The 16,342-nt window shown below is 38.9% G+C and overlaps 1 protein-coding gene and 1 pseudogene across 7 annotated transcripts in view; both read right to left on the bottom strand.

Annotated features, from left to right (window-relative positions):
• Positions 1 to 847: 847 nt before the first annotated feature.
• Positions 848 to 16,342, bottom strand: part of MLH3 (mutL homolog 3) — a 29,676-nt gene continuing 14,181 nt past the window's right edge. For 5 of the 7 annotated variants that reach the window (XM_077910011.1, XM_077910010.1, XM_077910016.1 and 2 more), the window contains 7 exons: positions 14,011 to 14,082; positions 12,651 to 12,762; positions 11,501 to 11,660; positions 3,791 to 3,814; positions 3,606 to 3,684; positions 2,218 to 2,369; positions 848 to 1,225 (listed from right to left, as the gene is read on the bottom strand). In XM_077910011.1, the coding sequence (XP_077766137.1) occupies positions 1,103 to 1,225; positions 2,218 to 2,369; positions 3,606 to 3,684; positions 3,791 to 3,814; positions 11,501 to 11,660; positions 12,651 to 12,762; positions 14,011 to 14,082 (722 nt within the window). In that variant the 3' untranslated portion in view covers positions 848 to 1,102. Of the gene's footprint in view, positions 1,226 to 2,217; positions 2,370 to 3,605; positions 3,685 to 3,790; positions 3,815 to 11,500; positions 11,661 to 12,650; positions 12,763 to 13,448; positions 13,506 to 14,010; positions 14,083 to 16,342 lie in introns of those variants that run through there. The other 2 variants (XM_077910014.1, XM_077910015.1) reach the window with 2 other exon arrangements.
• On the bottom strand, positions 6,223 to 11,491 carry LOC144320912 (protein SET-like; annotated as a pseudogene).

Genomic DNA, 16,342 nt, shown 5'->3' on the forward strand with positions numbered 1-16,342 from the left:
AGCTGGTTTTTTGCTTTTCTTTTTGTCCTTCTGTAAAACCTTAGTCTACTGAGTTTTATTAACCAGAAATCAAACCTTCTAAAACAGCAGAGGACATACAGATTAAGGATGTCACAACAAGCGTTTACACAAAGATCAGTCCTGGTCCCAAATGAAATTATGAGGCCATTAGATAGGCCTACTATAATAAAAACTAAGACAGGATTTCAAAGGGGCCAAAAAGAACCTGAAAAAATGTAGAGGGCATATCTGGTCAGGTTGAAAGAATAAATGCTGCATTTTGATATGAAAAATTGCTTTCACATCAAGAGAGATATTTTTAAAGTACCAAAAAAACTTGTATTTAAAAAACAAGTTCATAGTCCTTTCACCGTTTTTACTAATTGGGTTATGAACAATATCAGACTGTGAATGAGATTTTAAAGAGAAAATAAGACAACCAGAGCAACTTGAAATTTTGTCTATTCTATCCTATTCTTGTCCTTGTTTCTCTTTATCAATAGTTTTTAATCCCTAAAATAATCTAACTACAAGCCTGATGGAAGACTGCAGGGGACATTTTTGTTGAGTGTAGAGAAACTCGTTAAGTCTGAAATTTAAGATGTAAAGCAGCAGAAAGTGAAGAAGACTGTGGGTAAGGAAAGGACCAATGGAGTGTGGCTGTGGACTGTCTAGGAAGGCAGACTGAATCGTGAGCAATTCATCATCAGGCAAATCACATTAATGCAAACTACAAGGCTGGAAAAAATTGCAAAAACAAAAACAAACTGCTCCCAAACCACTTCCCCCCTACCAAAAAAACAAAAACAAAAACAAAAAACAACAACAAAAAAAACCCACAAATGAATCAATTGATTATTAAATTTTATCTCTACATAGGTTATAAAAAGTAGGTATTATAGGGCAACCTCCTATGTCCATGGCTGCAGACGAATGAACTCTCTTTAGCTTGGAGCGATCATCTGCTCAAGATTGGCCAATATCATGTTGCTTGGGGGCACCGGCCAACTCAGGACTCTGCTGGTATCTGCTGCTCATGGTCTCTGCTCAGAGGCATATAGTTAGCATCCCTTTGGTTCCATACAGATCAGTAATTCTGTTCTCATGGTGGCTCACAAGGAGGCATGGATGCCTCCAGGCTTTGCCTTGTATTACATCTTTCTGCTTTTCCAAAGAGATGCCAGGCCTGGGCCATTTTTCGAAGTTTAGCAAGATTGGGTTTAATCTGTGGGAAGAAAGAGAATAACTTCCATATGCAGCATGAAAAGCCAAGTAGCATATAAAAATTTCCTAATTGTGGCTATTCCAATCTGTTCAGATTTCTAATTTCTGGATTCAGAAAAGATTAGAGATTTCCGTAGGATAAGTGGGACTGTAGACTTTAAGTCTAGATTCCCATCTCTTTAGGAATAAGAACAGGACTTTTTTTCATTGTCACATGAAACAGTAAGTTTTTAATGGATTAAAGTCTACTGGATGCATCAGAAAACAAAAGTACCAGAAAACTCCACACAAGGAAAGATTTTATAGCCCTTACAAGGAAAGGCAGGCAAAAGAAAAGATTTTGGAAAGCAGCAACATGGACATTCCTATTATGTTCTCATGTTCTGTTTCATTTAAGATTATAACAAGAACAGAAAATGTTCTTTAATTTAAACCATTCTGTGCCTTTATTGCATTATCCACATCATTGTTCCTGGGCTGTTGAGTAATCAAGGCCAAACCATAATGTGAAAATCTCCTAAGCTTGGTTTCCTGCCTGATGATCCCCAAATCATAATTCCAGAGATCCTTAGGGATGGCTACCATTTCCAGCAAGTATCATCAAGCAAATGGCTATTTAGGCTATATTTGCTAGCAGTGGATTTGCTGTGTTTCTACCAGTTTTCTGTAGCCCCAGACAGAACTTCTCTATCTTATCAAACCAAGAGCCAGTAGGCAACAGATGTTCAAGATATGTCAGTCTGTACATGTGTTAAGCTTACAAAATACAAAGGCATCATGTGTGTAATCTGACAGTGCAGCTTAAGTTCCATTTTGACTTTGAGACAGAAGATGAAATGGTGAGACTTTATGTAAATAAACTCTCAATTCACACTTTTCAAAATGCTCGTTATTTTGGAAAGGATTAAGACAGATCACATTTGGCTAACAGGAGCTGAGCAAGAAAGAGAAGATACACTTTGCTCCCTCTTCTCCTGTTAGTCATTACCATACCTGTTTTTCCTGTCCCAAGTGGTCTATGTCAGCTAATGGCAGCATGGAAGGTCTCCCATGGGCACACTGGAATGGCAGCTGGCACCAAGACAGAGCTTCAATAAGGCGACAGCTCTCCTCTCGGCTCAGGCCATCATTAAACTTAATGGCCCCTAAACGAAAGACAGAAACAAGAAGGTTATGGTGTGTATAGTGGGAAACCAGTGCTGACCCTGGGCCAGAGCCAAATATCTGGGAAAAGTAAAATGTTTCTTCAGCTTCTTTCATGTGACTTTAACACTGCTGGAAATTGGCGCTTACTGGATGAAACTAAGGCTTCAGGACTAACATGTCTCTCAGCTTTTCCTTATGGAATCATTGTCCTTCTAATCCTCATAAAAGGCATTCCTTAATTTGTTAGGATTTGGCTTTCAGAGTTTTTCTCAAGAGGCAAGGGCAATATTTTCCTACTTCTGCCAGGTTGTGAAATCGAGGTCATCTTTTAGCCAATCTTTCACCAATATCTCTTATTGTTCCCTACAATGCCCATTTTATTGGCTTTTTTCTATTTCAATAATAATCTTCCTGATCTAAACTCTTATGTGGGGATGCCTCAGTGGCTCACTGGTTGAGTGTCTGCCTTTGGCTCAGGGCATGATCTTGGGGTCCTGGGATCAAGTCCTGCATTGGGTTCCTCTCGGGGAAGCAGGCTTCTCCCTCTGCCTGTGTCTCTGCCTCTCTGTGTCTTCCATGAATAAAAAAAAAACAAAAAACAAAACAAAACAAAAACCTCTCATGTGGTCAGAACCTGCCTTTATGCATACATTCTCTGGTCAACAAATATTTATAAGTATATACTTTGTAGCAGGAGCTATGACAGGCAATGAATGAGACAGATGGTCTCTGCCCTCACAGAGCTTATGATCTATCAATCTAATAGGTGAGAGACAAACATTAAACAAATAATTATACAGTAATTATACATTTTTGTTGTAGGCTTCCAATCTTCCTTACCAGCCCAATTTTTTGGCATCCTTTGCTGCTCCTCATATAATAATTTGTTTCTGTCTTTGGGTCTGTGCATGGGCTATTTCTACCTCTTGGGGTAAACTTTCCCTTCTGTCCTATGAATCCAGCTCATTCAAAACTTGGCTCAAAATGCATCTCTCCTCCATGAGTTACTCCGCCACTTGTATGTGTCAGTCGGAATTATGGTCAAATGTATGTGTTGGTACTTTGCTTTGTAAAAGCAATTTTTTAGTATTCATTTTTAGTGTATTCAGTTTGATCCAAATTGTACCCTCCAAGAAGTGACTAGTAAATGTGCCTTCCACTCCTTTTATAACTGCTGTACCCCTGCCAGTGCTTAGCATACAGAAGCACTCAAGAGCTGGTGTGTTGAGACTTACCATGGCAGGCTTGGGACGCCAACACCTTCTGGACAGTCAGTGGCAAAGTCCTTTGGATGCCTCCTGTGGTCTGGAGTAGCTAATACATAAACAAACTCTCCATTAATGGGAAAAAGAAATGGGACAATAGAGCCTTTTGTGTGTGGTGCCTCTGTGTGAAACCCCAAAATAAGAGAAAAGCTTACCTCCACTTGTTCTCGAATAAATTCCTACAAAGCATAGAGGAAAAGAGGCATTACTCTACTGTTATAATTGCCCTTTTATATCCTTTTATGGTTTAAAAATACACCTCCTGAAGGAGAGTTCCAGCAATATAGCACTCAGGTGCAAATAATTTATCTGTTGTGAGACACTCTGAATATGAAAATACCAAGACAATTTAATAGAACTCCTACTGAATAGAGAATATATTTAGCTACTGAAACTTCCTCCAGAGATAGCTCATAACTCATGAGGTTATGTAACTGCTGAGAGCAGCCCTGATGATTCAACTGAGTCTAAATATCAGGAAGGATTCTAAGAGGCTGTTTGTATTTATGATCTTAGCCAGAACAAGTGTAATAATATACACAAACAGAACAAATACACGACAATCATCAACACAGCTGGGCAATGAGTATGACACTTGCTTAGATATATCATAAACATAAGTAGTTACTGTAGTTCCCACAAGGTTTTTATGTTTTTTGTGTTTTTGTGGGTTTTTTGGACAATTCCCTTCAGGTCAAAAAGCTTATTTTCTGGGGCATTTTGTTGAGAAGTTTCTCCTCACTAGCATATCTCTGTCCTTCGGGTAGCCTTTTCAATAGTTATCCCTGCAGATGTTAATATTTACAAGAGGACTTCAAAGAAATTTAAAGCAGATGCAATTTTTCATGCTACCAATCTGTTTAACCCTCTAGAGGTAAAAAAGTGTTTTGAGATAAGGCACATTTAATCATTTCTTTATAAGAAGACACAAGATTTTTTTTACCTGTAGAACTGGTGATGTATAAATCACGTTCTTAAGAGTACAATATGGTAGATCTTCTTTTTGAACCAGACTCAGAAAATTTTCCTCTTTTCCTCATATACACTCTAATCTACCAAGCTCATAAATAAGCAGTTACCAAAAGCTAGGGGGTAGATACCATGTATTTTTCAAAAGCCATGTGCTTTTCCAAACAAACCTACACAGAAAGATGTCTCATAATACCTGATCCCCAGAGCTCAATGCAAACAGTGATCAAACTTAACCTCTTTACCATTCTCTCCTGTGCTTGATCATCTAGGACTTGAGAAATACCATTTTTTTAAGCCTAGTGAGGTGGGGGGTGGGATAGACCATATTCTCTGTTCATTTCACATTTCAATGGTTCAATTAATTCTAGATAATTTAAATATTAAAAAGGCTCATTCATCAGGCTAGAGGACAGAACTTTATAGAAAATATTCGTGATCTTTCAACTGTTAGGATCGAAGTAGCTACCTCCTTTCCAAGACACCAAAACTGTTCCAGCTTCTTCCAGAATCAACAAAATCTCTCCTGATCAGTGTGACTTGACATAGTCAAGATTTTCTGAAGCCATAAGCCTTATTTCAATTTGAAGTAAACTCCTTACCAGTAGTCTTTGAAGTCATTTTGGGAAAAGTTTTTATTATAATTTTCTGGTTAAATACTTAGGGATTGAATTACAATAAAAGATTCTAACAGATCCTATCTTTTGGATTTAAGACAGTTTGGAGGAGGAGCCTTGGAGAACAAGGCTGCGCTGGGAAAGAGAGTACTGCTAAAAGCAAAGCAAAAGTTGTCTGATCAAAGAGCAATTTTGGAAGGGCTAACCTCATGGTAATCCAAAAGCTGGCATTATTAATTGCCTCTTCCTCTCAAATGTCTTCTCATCCTTAACCTACAGACATGCTTAAGTCTCTCCCATCTGAAAACAATCAAAAATCTTTCCTCAACCCTGTGTCCTGCCCCACACTTCAGACCACCCCTAACCTTTAGCTACCACCCTCTCTCTTCTTCTGTATGCAGACAGAGATCTTGAAAGAGCAGTCTACTCAGCTCCACCTCCTCCCCCTCCACTCCCTCTCTGACCCATAGCAATGTCTTCTGCACCCCCACTCCCAGGAACGGATTCCACCATGAAACCACTGTCCTCATGATTGCCAAATACAACTTTTTAAGCTTTATGACTATTATTGACCATTCCCTTCTTGCTTAAAACTTCCACTGGCTTTAGCAATACTACTTTTTTCCTGATTTTCTTCCTCTCTCTCTGACCAAAATTTTCAATCATCCTTTCCAGTTTCTTCTTTTCAGCAGTGGCTTTCCAGACCTTTGCCAAAACATATGCACCCTGAATGCTGGTGTTCCATCAACTTCACCCTTTGTTCTCCTCTCTTTTTGTTGTTCACATTCTCCCTAGACACTCACACTTCCTTCTCCAGCTTCTGATATGATCAAAATATACACAGTTAACTCCCAGATAGTACATATAGCCCAGGCTTCTTTCCCAAGCACTAGATCTGTAAGTCTGTCTATCCACTAGACATCCCCACTTAAAGGCACATTCAGGGCATCTAAACCCAGTATAATCTATTTTTTTTAAAGATTTTATTTATTTATTTGACAGAGAGAGAGAGAGAGAGAACAAGCAGAGGAAGCAGCAGAGGGAGAGAGAGAAGCTGAGCAGGGAGCCTGATGTGGGGCTTGATCAGGACCCTGGGATTATGACCGCAATGGAAGGCAGATGCTTAACTGACTGAGCCACCCAGGTGCCCCCAGGCTCATAGTCTAACTCCCTAGGCAGATGTACCCCTCCTCCTCTACTTCTTTCTTCTGTCAATGGCACCACCATCCTTCTAGTCATCCAAACTAGAACCTTCAGAATCCTATCTTATCTTTTCTCCTTTATCCCTTTATACTTTCTATTGTTAGGGTTCCGTGGATTCTATCTTCCAACTTATGTTTTGAATATATCCCTTCTCTCCATTCCCAATGCTGTTGACTTAGGCCCTCATCCTCTCCTATTTGAGCCAGTGCAATAGCCTCTCAACTGTACCCACACCTCAAACCTTTCCCGTATCAATCTATCACACAATTTATCCGCTAAATCAATCTTCTCATTTTTATTTTTAGATATGACTAAAGTAATTCAGATTTCTGGAAAAATGATAGACTGGGTTCATGTGGATTTGCCTGTGCTCCAAACAGAGCTAGAGATACATAAGGAGCAGAAACCACAATGAACAGAACAATATGAAAAAAGAACAGATATATCTGAGAAAGAACCTAATCGTAATTCTGGAAGTAAAAAACAGTCACTTAAAAAAAAAAAAAAAAAGCTTAGTAGATCAGTTAAATATCTGATTAAAGAGTAGGTAAAGAGAGAATTTAGTTCACTGGAAGATAAATGAGGAAATTTCCCAGAATGTGTCACAAAGAGGTAAGACAATGGGAAATATGACAGAGAAGTTAAAAATGTAAGATTTCTAGGAGACAAGAGAGTGGCAGAAGCAGCAGTGCTTGAAGTGATAATAACTGTACATTTTCCAAATGGAAGAAGCATGATGAATCTCAAGAAAATGGAAGCAAGATATATTATAGTGAAATTGCAGAACACTAAAGGCAAAGAGAAAAGCCCTCACCAGAAGGAAAATCAGATTACTTATAAAGTAATGATAACTTTTTCTTTTAACGGCATATTTTTGTATAATTTAATAAACTTTTAAAATGTTACTGCTTGTGTTTGAATTTTTTGTGTTTGTGTTTCTGTCCATCTGAGTCATTGGTCTTCTTTTTGTTCCTGTTCCTATTTTTCACATTGTGTGTTTCATAGTAGCGTACACCAACCTTCTTGGATTGTTGCTGCCGGGCCGCTCGCCTCCATTCCCTAGATGTAAGCGTCCTGCGAGTTCTATTTGAATGGTCCTCTTCCCTCTGTGCCTTCCTCTTCTTTCCCCTTTTGGTAGGTGCTGTGTCTTCTACAACTTCTTCAGCTGCTCTCTGCTCTTCAGATTTTGCAAAAATCTCTTCACTTAGTCCCTTGGATATTCTGACTGCTGAAAATTTCTTAGCTTTGGCTTTTAGAAACTTCTGATATTTAGCAATCTTCTCATCCAGGGCTTTAATAACTGCCTTGGTGTCATTTCCCGCGTGCTCCTCCTGGGACTCCTGGCAAGACTCCTCCTCGTTGTCTCCTGGTTGGTCCTCCTCCTCCTCCTGCTGCTCCTCCTCCTCTTCAGAAAAGGGACCTCCTCTTCAGACAGTGGAGTCCAATGGCATACAGAATGTCAAAGTAAGGGAATCCTCTCAAAATGTTGAGGGATAACTGACAACGTGGAATTCTATTTTAAGCTAGACAACCATGCAAGTGTGAAGGCAAAATAAAGACATTTTCAAAGACAGTTCATTATTTATGGACTTTTAGTAAAAGAACTTTTAAAAGATTTTGGTAAAAAGCTGAATACAGAATGAACAGTAGGATTCAAGGAGCAACAGTGAACAAAGACTCTGCTAAATGTTTTGGTTTAATCTAAATAAACATGGACTAAAAATTAATGACTGCTAAGGAGATTAAAAACAAGGTAGAGTTAAAATACTGAGCAACAACATGGAAGATGGGAGGGGAGTGATGGAAGATAAAGGGATGTAAGATTTTTGTACTGTTTAGGAAGAGAACAGAGAAACAAATTACCTGAAACTTTGTTAAGGCTGAAGTTTAAGGCTATCTAAAGGAATACAAATGGATGTAACTTCTAAACTAGCAGAGAGAAAAAAAAATAAACTAGCAGAGAGAAAAAAGGGGAAATGAAGAAAACTCTAATAGAAAACCAGAAAGGAGGAAAGAAAAGGCAGCAAAGACAAAAAATTGTTTGTTGTAAAAAATAAGGTGCGGGGCGCCTGTGTGGCTCAGTCTGTTAAGCAGTCAACTTGATCTGAGCTCAGGTCTTGATCTCAGGGTTGTGAGTTCAAGCCCCATGGTGGGCTTGGGAAAAAAAAAAAAGAATGAAACACATAAGTAGAAGTAATGGCTAGCTTCAAGACTTCCAAAGCCACATTCCAGCGGCAGCTTTCCAGACCTTTCCCAAAGTGTGTATGTGGAGGATGAAATGCAAACTACTTAGCAGGATGAAATGCAAACTACTTAGCAGAGTATGCTAAATTCCTTTATGACCTATCTAGCCTCATCTAGTCCACCATTACATACATATCTTCATTCAAGCCATATATACTGGTAGTTCCCTAAACACAGGATCTGCTCTGAGTCTCTGATATCGGTTGTTCTGTTGAGAATGCCCTTCTCTTCTGTACTTCACAGGCTCCTAATGTTTTACAAGATTTTTCCTAAGGAAAAAAAACAGCTTTCCTGTGACAGTTTCCTTGACCTCCATCCCCTGGGCACAGTAATCATTCTGTATTTCCATAACAGCACTTTTGTGTGTGTGTGTGTACACATTTCGTTTTATTGTAACAAAGCAACTTGTACACTTTTAATGTTTAAAACTGAGCATCTTTCCTTTCCAGTGAAACAAAAAGAAATTTTAAAAATAAACAGGATCAAAATTACAATAGAGAATGCCCATTCCAAATAAGATCCTATTGGTTCTGCTGATTCTCCTATCGAGTGGCAGGGCTCAGGTCATCATTAGAGAGTTTTTTTTTTTTTTTTAATTTTTTTATTTATTTATGATAGTCACAGAGAGAGAGAGAGAGAGAGAGAGAAAGAGAGGCAGAGACACAGGCAGAGGGAGAAGCAGGCTCCATGCACCGAGAGCCCGATGTGGGATTCGATCCCGGGGTATCCAGGATCGCGCCCTGGGCCAAAGGCAGGCGCCAACCCACTGCGCCACCCAGGGATCCCCATTAGAGAGTTTTATTTTATTTTATTCATTTATTTATTTTTTAGATTTATTTATTTATTCATGAGAGACACCGAGAGAGAGAGGCAGAGACAGAAGCAGAGGGAGAAGCAGGCTCCATGCAGGGAGCCTGACGTGGGACTCGATCCCGGGACTCCGGGGTTACGCCCTGGGCCAAAGGCAGGCGCTAAACCTCTGAGCCACCCAGAGATCCCGGAGAGTTTTATTTAAAAGCGTCATCTTAAACTGCAAGGATGTCCATTAAACACCACAATTAAACACGCCAAAGGAGAAGCCATGTTGTCAAAATGCCCACTTAACCCACCCAAACATCTTAAACCCACCCATTGCTGACCATCTATAACCCCATTTTTTTAAGTTTTTTTTTCTTTTTTTAAACAAGAGAAAGTAGACAGGTACATGTTGGTAAACGCTAACTGTCCGTATTCACTTAGAGACACACTATAATCTCTGAGCCCAGTATACAGAGAAAGGAGGAAAAAAGCTAGAATTCTATGCACTACTACACAGGGGCCTAGCACCCTCCAGCTTCCAGCAAGCTAAGGGAGCAGGTTTTTCTTTTTTCCCACAGAGCATGGTGGTGTTGATTCCATAGTTTTTGTTGAGACAGGAAGGAATAAAAATGAATTTGGAACAGAAAGGGGTAGAGATTCTTTTCCTGCTGTATTCTGCTCAAGGTATTTCCCCCCAAATAAGTTGAGAACCATGGTATAAAGGGAGAGAAAGGAGACTTTAAAAAACAGGGCAAATGAGCACAAGAGGAGGGGTGAAAAAAAAGAGCCACAACTTGCTCCCAGGGACTGGAGAAAATTAAAAAAGGAAGGTTGGAATCCATCAGTGTTCCATTAGTCATCTCTCCTTCATCCTCCTCTCCTTCCTCCCCCTCATCATCATCTTCATCTTCTTCACCTTCATCCTCATCTCTTTTTTTTTCCTCATCTCCTTCTTCCTCAGTATCTTCCAATCCTCATTCTTCTTCATCATCATCACCATCATCTTCTCCTTCATCATCATGCATATCAGGAACCAAGTAGTACTGTAATGGATTTGGCCAAATATCATCTTTGATGACCCCTCCTAACTCATCTACACCTGCATCAGAATGGTCAGTAAACCAGGTGAAGAAGCTCTCTGTTTCCTCGTGCTGTCTCTTCCTGCTGGCTTTATTCTGCGTTTGACTTAACGTTTCATCAAATCCTTTCCAGATTTCCATTTGATTTCAGTGGACTTTGAAGATGGATCACCACTCTCATTCAGATGAAATTCTTTGGAGAGAACTTTATTTTCGAAGTAAAGGTTTTCATCAAAATAAAAATCTATTCTGTAACCTAACTTAATATCTTCAAATTCTGTCACTTCAACTCTTGTCAAATAATGCAGCGCCTCTTCATCCTCCTCCCCAAGCAGAGCAGACACTTGTGGATGGTTAACAAATTGTTGTTACCCAAAAATTGGGGATTTTGGCGAACAGTTCTGACCTCTTCTGAAAAAATGGTTGGAGGAGTTTGTTATATTTCTGTTCTACTTTTAAAATCTCCTCACTGGCTTGCTCATTAAGTCTGTCTATTTCATTTTGTACTTCATCCGTATGTTCAATTGCTTCTTGCTGTTCTTTTTCTCCCTTCGGCAAGTGCTGAGAGGTCGACGTCTCCTCACGTTTGGGGGCAGGAGGCAGCTTCGGTTTCTTTGGTTTCTTCATTTGAGGTGCAAGTGAGGACTGGCGCTTGGGGGCCATGCTGTGAGGAAACTCCACGAAACCGGAGAAAGGCATGTCTGGAAGAAGCTCGGATTACTCTGTAACACCACTTTTGAACATACCTCTTCTGGCCAAATTGCATTGTATTTGTAATTATGTAAACATCCTTCTCCACCTTGAGCTAATTCATCTTTGAATCTCTAGCACCTGGCACATAGAAGGTATCTCATACATGCTTGTTGGATAAAAGATGAATATAGAGAATTTCTAAAGAAAACAGGAGGTTACCCTTCACTTAGCAATTTCCTCAACATGTGAAGCTCTGTCTTACCTCTACAATATTCCTGGTCACAGGAGATCTTCCTCTTCGAAGTTCATTGGCTTCTCTTTCTATAAAACAGAGTGGTACTTTCCCTACAAGGACCAGAGAATCATTGGTGTCTGGAAATAGAATTTCAAGGCCCAGATCTTCCAGATTTTTGTGGTAACACCTAAAGAGATAACTTCAATTACAAAAGTATTACTTCATTTGCATTTCAGTACTAGTTCCAAATGCTGGATAATTTCTCAAAAGCTGCCACAAGTTTTAAAAGTTGTATTGTTTTTCTCATACTTATGGTCATTTGTTTAGGATTTTACTATCAAATTTCCTTTTTGAATTATAGTAACTTTCTTTTTTTTTCTTTTCCATTGAGAGAATCCATTTGTTTCTAAATCTTGTTCCTAAGTTTTATTCTTCACTGAGGGATTACTAACTTCTCCTCATTGCTGGCATTTCAAGGAGTTTGGCACAAATAAAAAGGCTGAGAATGTTTTGAATCAACATTAAAGCAGGAGGTAATTAACAGCCTAGGAACTGAGAAGTCCTGATTAATGGGATGTAAATAAATGGATCTGTCTCTATTATAAATTATGGCTCAGGGAAAAAGATTTATTGGCAGTAGCATATTCCCAATCCTGACATAAATTCAGAGATGATCCTTTTTTTATTTCCAATAACTTGTGCAGCCCCAAAGTGGGAAAATGTCCTATCTTATGACTCACCATATGATTTACCCCTTCCTTGCGGCCCAGTGTTTTACTTTCTCCTCAGTATGATTATGGTAATGAAAACTAAGAATCTAGAATGCACCAAGGCAAAGCAGAATGGAAGCAATTACTGCAGCAACTTTGCTTTTAGAAACAGCACAGCATAAACATGGACTTTTCCAAGAAATGGTAAGAGTATTCTAAGCCAACTGCTGGAAAAAATTATCAAGGAAACTCTATCCTATACTCAACAGCTGTGATATAGTGGAAAGAACAGCATTTGGAGTCAGAAGACCTGCATCTGAAAGCCACTCAAGAGTTATGACCTTGAACAAGTCATGTAACCTCCCTTTGGTCCCAGGTGCCTCATCTGAAAAAAGGAACAATATTTCCTCATAGAATTACTGTCGGAGCTTATACCATAAATATCACATCCTCATGGTGGTACTAACCGTAAGAGTCTCCTTTGTTCCTCTGTCACTCTTATCTTTAGTGGAGGACTTACAGTGGAAGACAGTAGTTTTTTCCGACCAGAGCCCTGTGGCTGTTGCTTCTCATAGGAATCTATTGGGAAAAAGATGAATGGGTTAGGCGTAGGAAGTGAAGTCTTCTAGAATCAGATAAAAGTAAGGCATGATAAGGCACAGCCATGTTAATTATTATTGTGCTTAGCGATGTGTTCAATGTTCAGTTTTAGGCTTTGAATTTCCATTATTAACGTCAAACTAGTCAATATCCAGTCCATTTATTCATTTCACCAGTATTTTCCAAAACAAGAAATGTAAAACATAAATCTTACACTGAAATGAACAATGCAATGTTCCCGGAGATAGTCAATAAATGTGGTTTTAATAATGTGGTGGGGGGAGTAATGTTGATTACTGAGGAAATAAATTGGTTTACTATAAAATCCTATGGCTCAAGAAGGCTTCCCCATTCCTTCAGAAGGGTTTCCCAGTCTCTGAAGAGAACTGATCAGTACTGTTCTCAAATGGTTCCGAGACTGTAGCAAATTTTCCTAACACTAGTTTTACTGTATCTTTCTCAACAATTATGTCTTAATTTCATAAGGAAAAGTGAATATGGAAGTGTATTGCCATTCTAGTCTTCCTAGGTCCTCTCCTAACTCTTTGATATTAATTTTCCATTACTTGACCATAGGAGTAAAGATTTTCCTGGGATTTTACCATTTGGAGAACATACTACCTCATGACGAGAAAAGAGGGTAGCAAAAATTAAAAACCACATACTGACTCTGGAAAAACACGTAGCAAATTAGTGATACTGGCTGTCTCTGGGTGGAGAAACTAGGAGAGATGAGGAACAAGGGTAAAAAGGAGACTTTGTTATATTCCATTTTGTACCTTTCAGATTTGAACTTATTTGATTATACCATGCATTCAAAAACAATTTTAAAATAAAAACAATATATTGGGCCCTCTGAGTTGGTAGTCTCTGCTGATGAGCTATGAAGAAGATATGTATACCAAAAGCATATGGCCATACACAGCGGCATATCTTTGTGTTGGATGTCATAAGAAAGTAGCCTAATTCTTATGTACCCAACCCTTAAGGTCAATAATAAATGAATGACACTATATATCTTTGACCATGTAAGACCACCAAGTCTGAATCAGTAAAGTGAATCACTACATTCTTTTGGTTATAGAAGCCAAACCAGAAGATTTCAGCTTAATTTTTTGAACATACAGTTCATCCTTCCTCACAACAGTCACAGTTAGAAAAACTCCTTAAGTATACAAGTTCTGCAGGGGAGTCTCAAATCTTTTCTAGTCCCAAACAGATCCTTACCAGTTATCAGCTGCTCTAAACGGACACGCTCATGGGCAGCATGCTGATCCACTAAGACTAGTAGGTTTCCACCTGGAAGATTAGTAAGGGTTACTGAAGCTTCAAGTTCACAGATCAAGATTAAAATCATCATGTTGTGTGGAAGGAAAAAAAGATTAATTCAAACTATTTAACAACATAAGCATAAGGGAAACACACATACTTAGTAGTAACAGTTGTATCTTTCATTTCTTAAAAATTGAAATATGGAGAAAACTACAAATTTATCCCTGATGAAAAACTCTTTTTTTAGTTCATTGGTATTTCATTAATAAAACAAGGGGAGGGATCCCTGGGTGGCGCAGCGGTTTGGTGCCTGCCTTTGGCCCAGGGCGCGATCCTGGAGACCCGGGATTGAATCCCACGTCGGGCTCCCGGTGCATGGAGCCTGCTTCTCCCTCTGCCTGTGTCTCTGCCTCTCTCTCTGTGTGTGACTATCATAAATAAATAAAAAAATTAAAAAAAATAAAACAAGGGGAAAGCCCTACATTCCTAATGTTTAAATACTGATTTTGCAGGGTGCCTGGGGTGGCTCAGTCGGTTGAGGTCATGATCCCAGAGTCCTGGGATTGAGAATCGGGTCCTGAATCAGGCTCCCTGCTCAGCTGGGAGTCAGCTTCTCACTCTCTCTTTTTCTCTCAAATAAATAAATTTTAAAAATGTTTAAATACTGATTTTGTTTTATTAATTCAGACTGATACAATGAAGGACCTTAAACACATTATTATAATCACCTGACTTTGATTTGCAAGCTACTCTGAACCCCAGGAAGAATGTAATTCTAGTATACTTTTTTTTTCTCCAGGGAGTACACTTATAACAAATGACAGATGTGATTCACTTTAAGAAACATTATAACCAAACATATAAATTCAATTTGTTGATTTACAGTATATAATAATACGTATTTTAAATTTAAGTGTAATTAGAATTATTTTAAAAAACAGGCTTCTTCTAGCCAATTTAAACTTTTCTCACAAACTCTTTACATATTAAAAAGGTGGCCTGCCAGATCTAGTATACTTTAAAAAAAAATTTTTTTTTAAGATTTTATTTATTTATTCATGAGAGACAGAGACAGAGAGAGAGGCAGAGACACAGGCAGCGGGAGAAGCAGGCTCCACACAGGGAGCCTGACGTGGGACTCGATCCCGGGTCCCCAGGATCACACCCTGGGCTGAAGGCAGCGCTAAACCACTGAGCCACCCGGGCTGCCTCATCTAGTATACTTTAGATCAGAGGTCAGCAAATTTTTTCTGTGAAGGGCCAGATAGTAAATATTTTAGGCTTTTTAGGACATATGGTTTCTGTCACCACTACTCAACTATTCCTTTTGAACCAAAGCAGTCACAGACAATATATGAACACTGTATTTGAACCAAAGCAGTCACAGACAATATATGAACACTGTAGCTGTGTTCCAATAAAACTTTATTTATAGATACTGAAATATTAATTTCATATAGTTTTTTAAAGATTTTATTTATTCATGAGAGACACAGAGAAAGCGAGCAAGAGAGAGAGAGAGAGATGGAGAGGCAGAGACATAGGCAGAGGGAGAAGCAGGCTCCATGTGGGGAGCTCGATGCGGGACTCGATCCCCCAACACAGGATCACGCCATGAGTGGAAGGCAGACGCTCAACCACTGAGCCACCCAGGCTTCCCATAATTTCATAGAATTTTAATGTGTCAAGAAATACTATTGTTTTGCTTTTTTCAACCACTTAAAAATTTAAAAACCATTCTTCCTGGGTGCACAAAAGCAGGTCATGGTTGGATTTGGCTCACAGCCATAGTTTGCCTTGTTTTAGACTCAGGTTTCTCAAACTTTGATGGTCATACATATCACCTGTGGATCTTATCAAAATGCAGATTCTGATTCAGTAGAGATGAGACACAAGATGCTACAATTCTAACAAACTCCCAAGTGATGCTATTTATAGACCAAGCTTTTGAGTAGCAAGGGTTTTGACTCTCAAATGCAAGAGAGAAGGCAGAGTGTCCTGACCCAAAAAGCCAAACCTACAGGGAAATCTTCTCATTGACAGGAGGACTGACTCTCCATTACCTTAGTACATCTTTTTATCTCGTAATTTTATTACTTGGGGCCAAAGGGTTGAGGTTTATTGCTATTGGTTATATTGCAATCAAAGTTCTCCTCTTGAATTTGATCAAAAATAGATAATTCCTGTTTTTCCCATTTCTACTAAAGAATCTACTATTTCTAAAACACCATCAAATTCATGGCATGAGAGCTTAAGACTTAAGGGAAAAATGGAAATAATTTTTCTG

This window comes from Canis aureus, chromosome 9 (assembly GCF_053574225.1).
Source record: "Canis aureus isolate CA01 chromosome 9, VMU_Caureus_v.1.0, whole genome shotgun sequence".
NCBI lineage: Eukaryota > Metazoa > Chordata > Mammalia > Carnivora > Canidae > Canis > Canis aureus.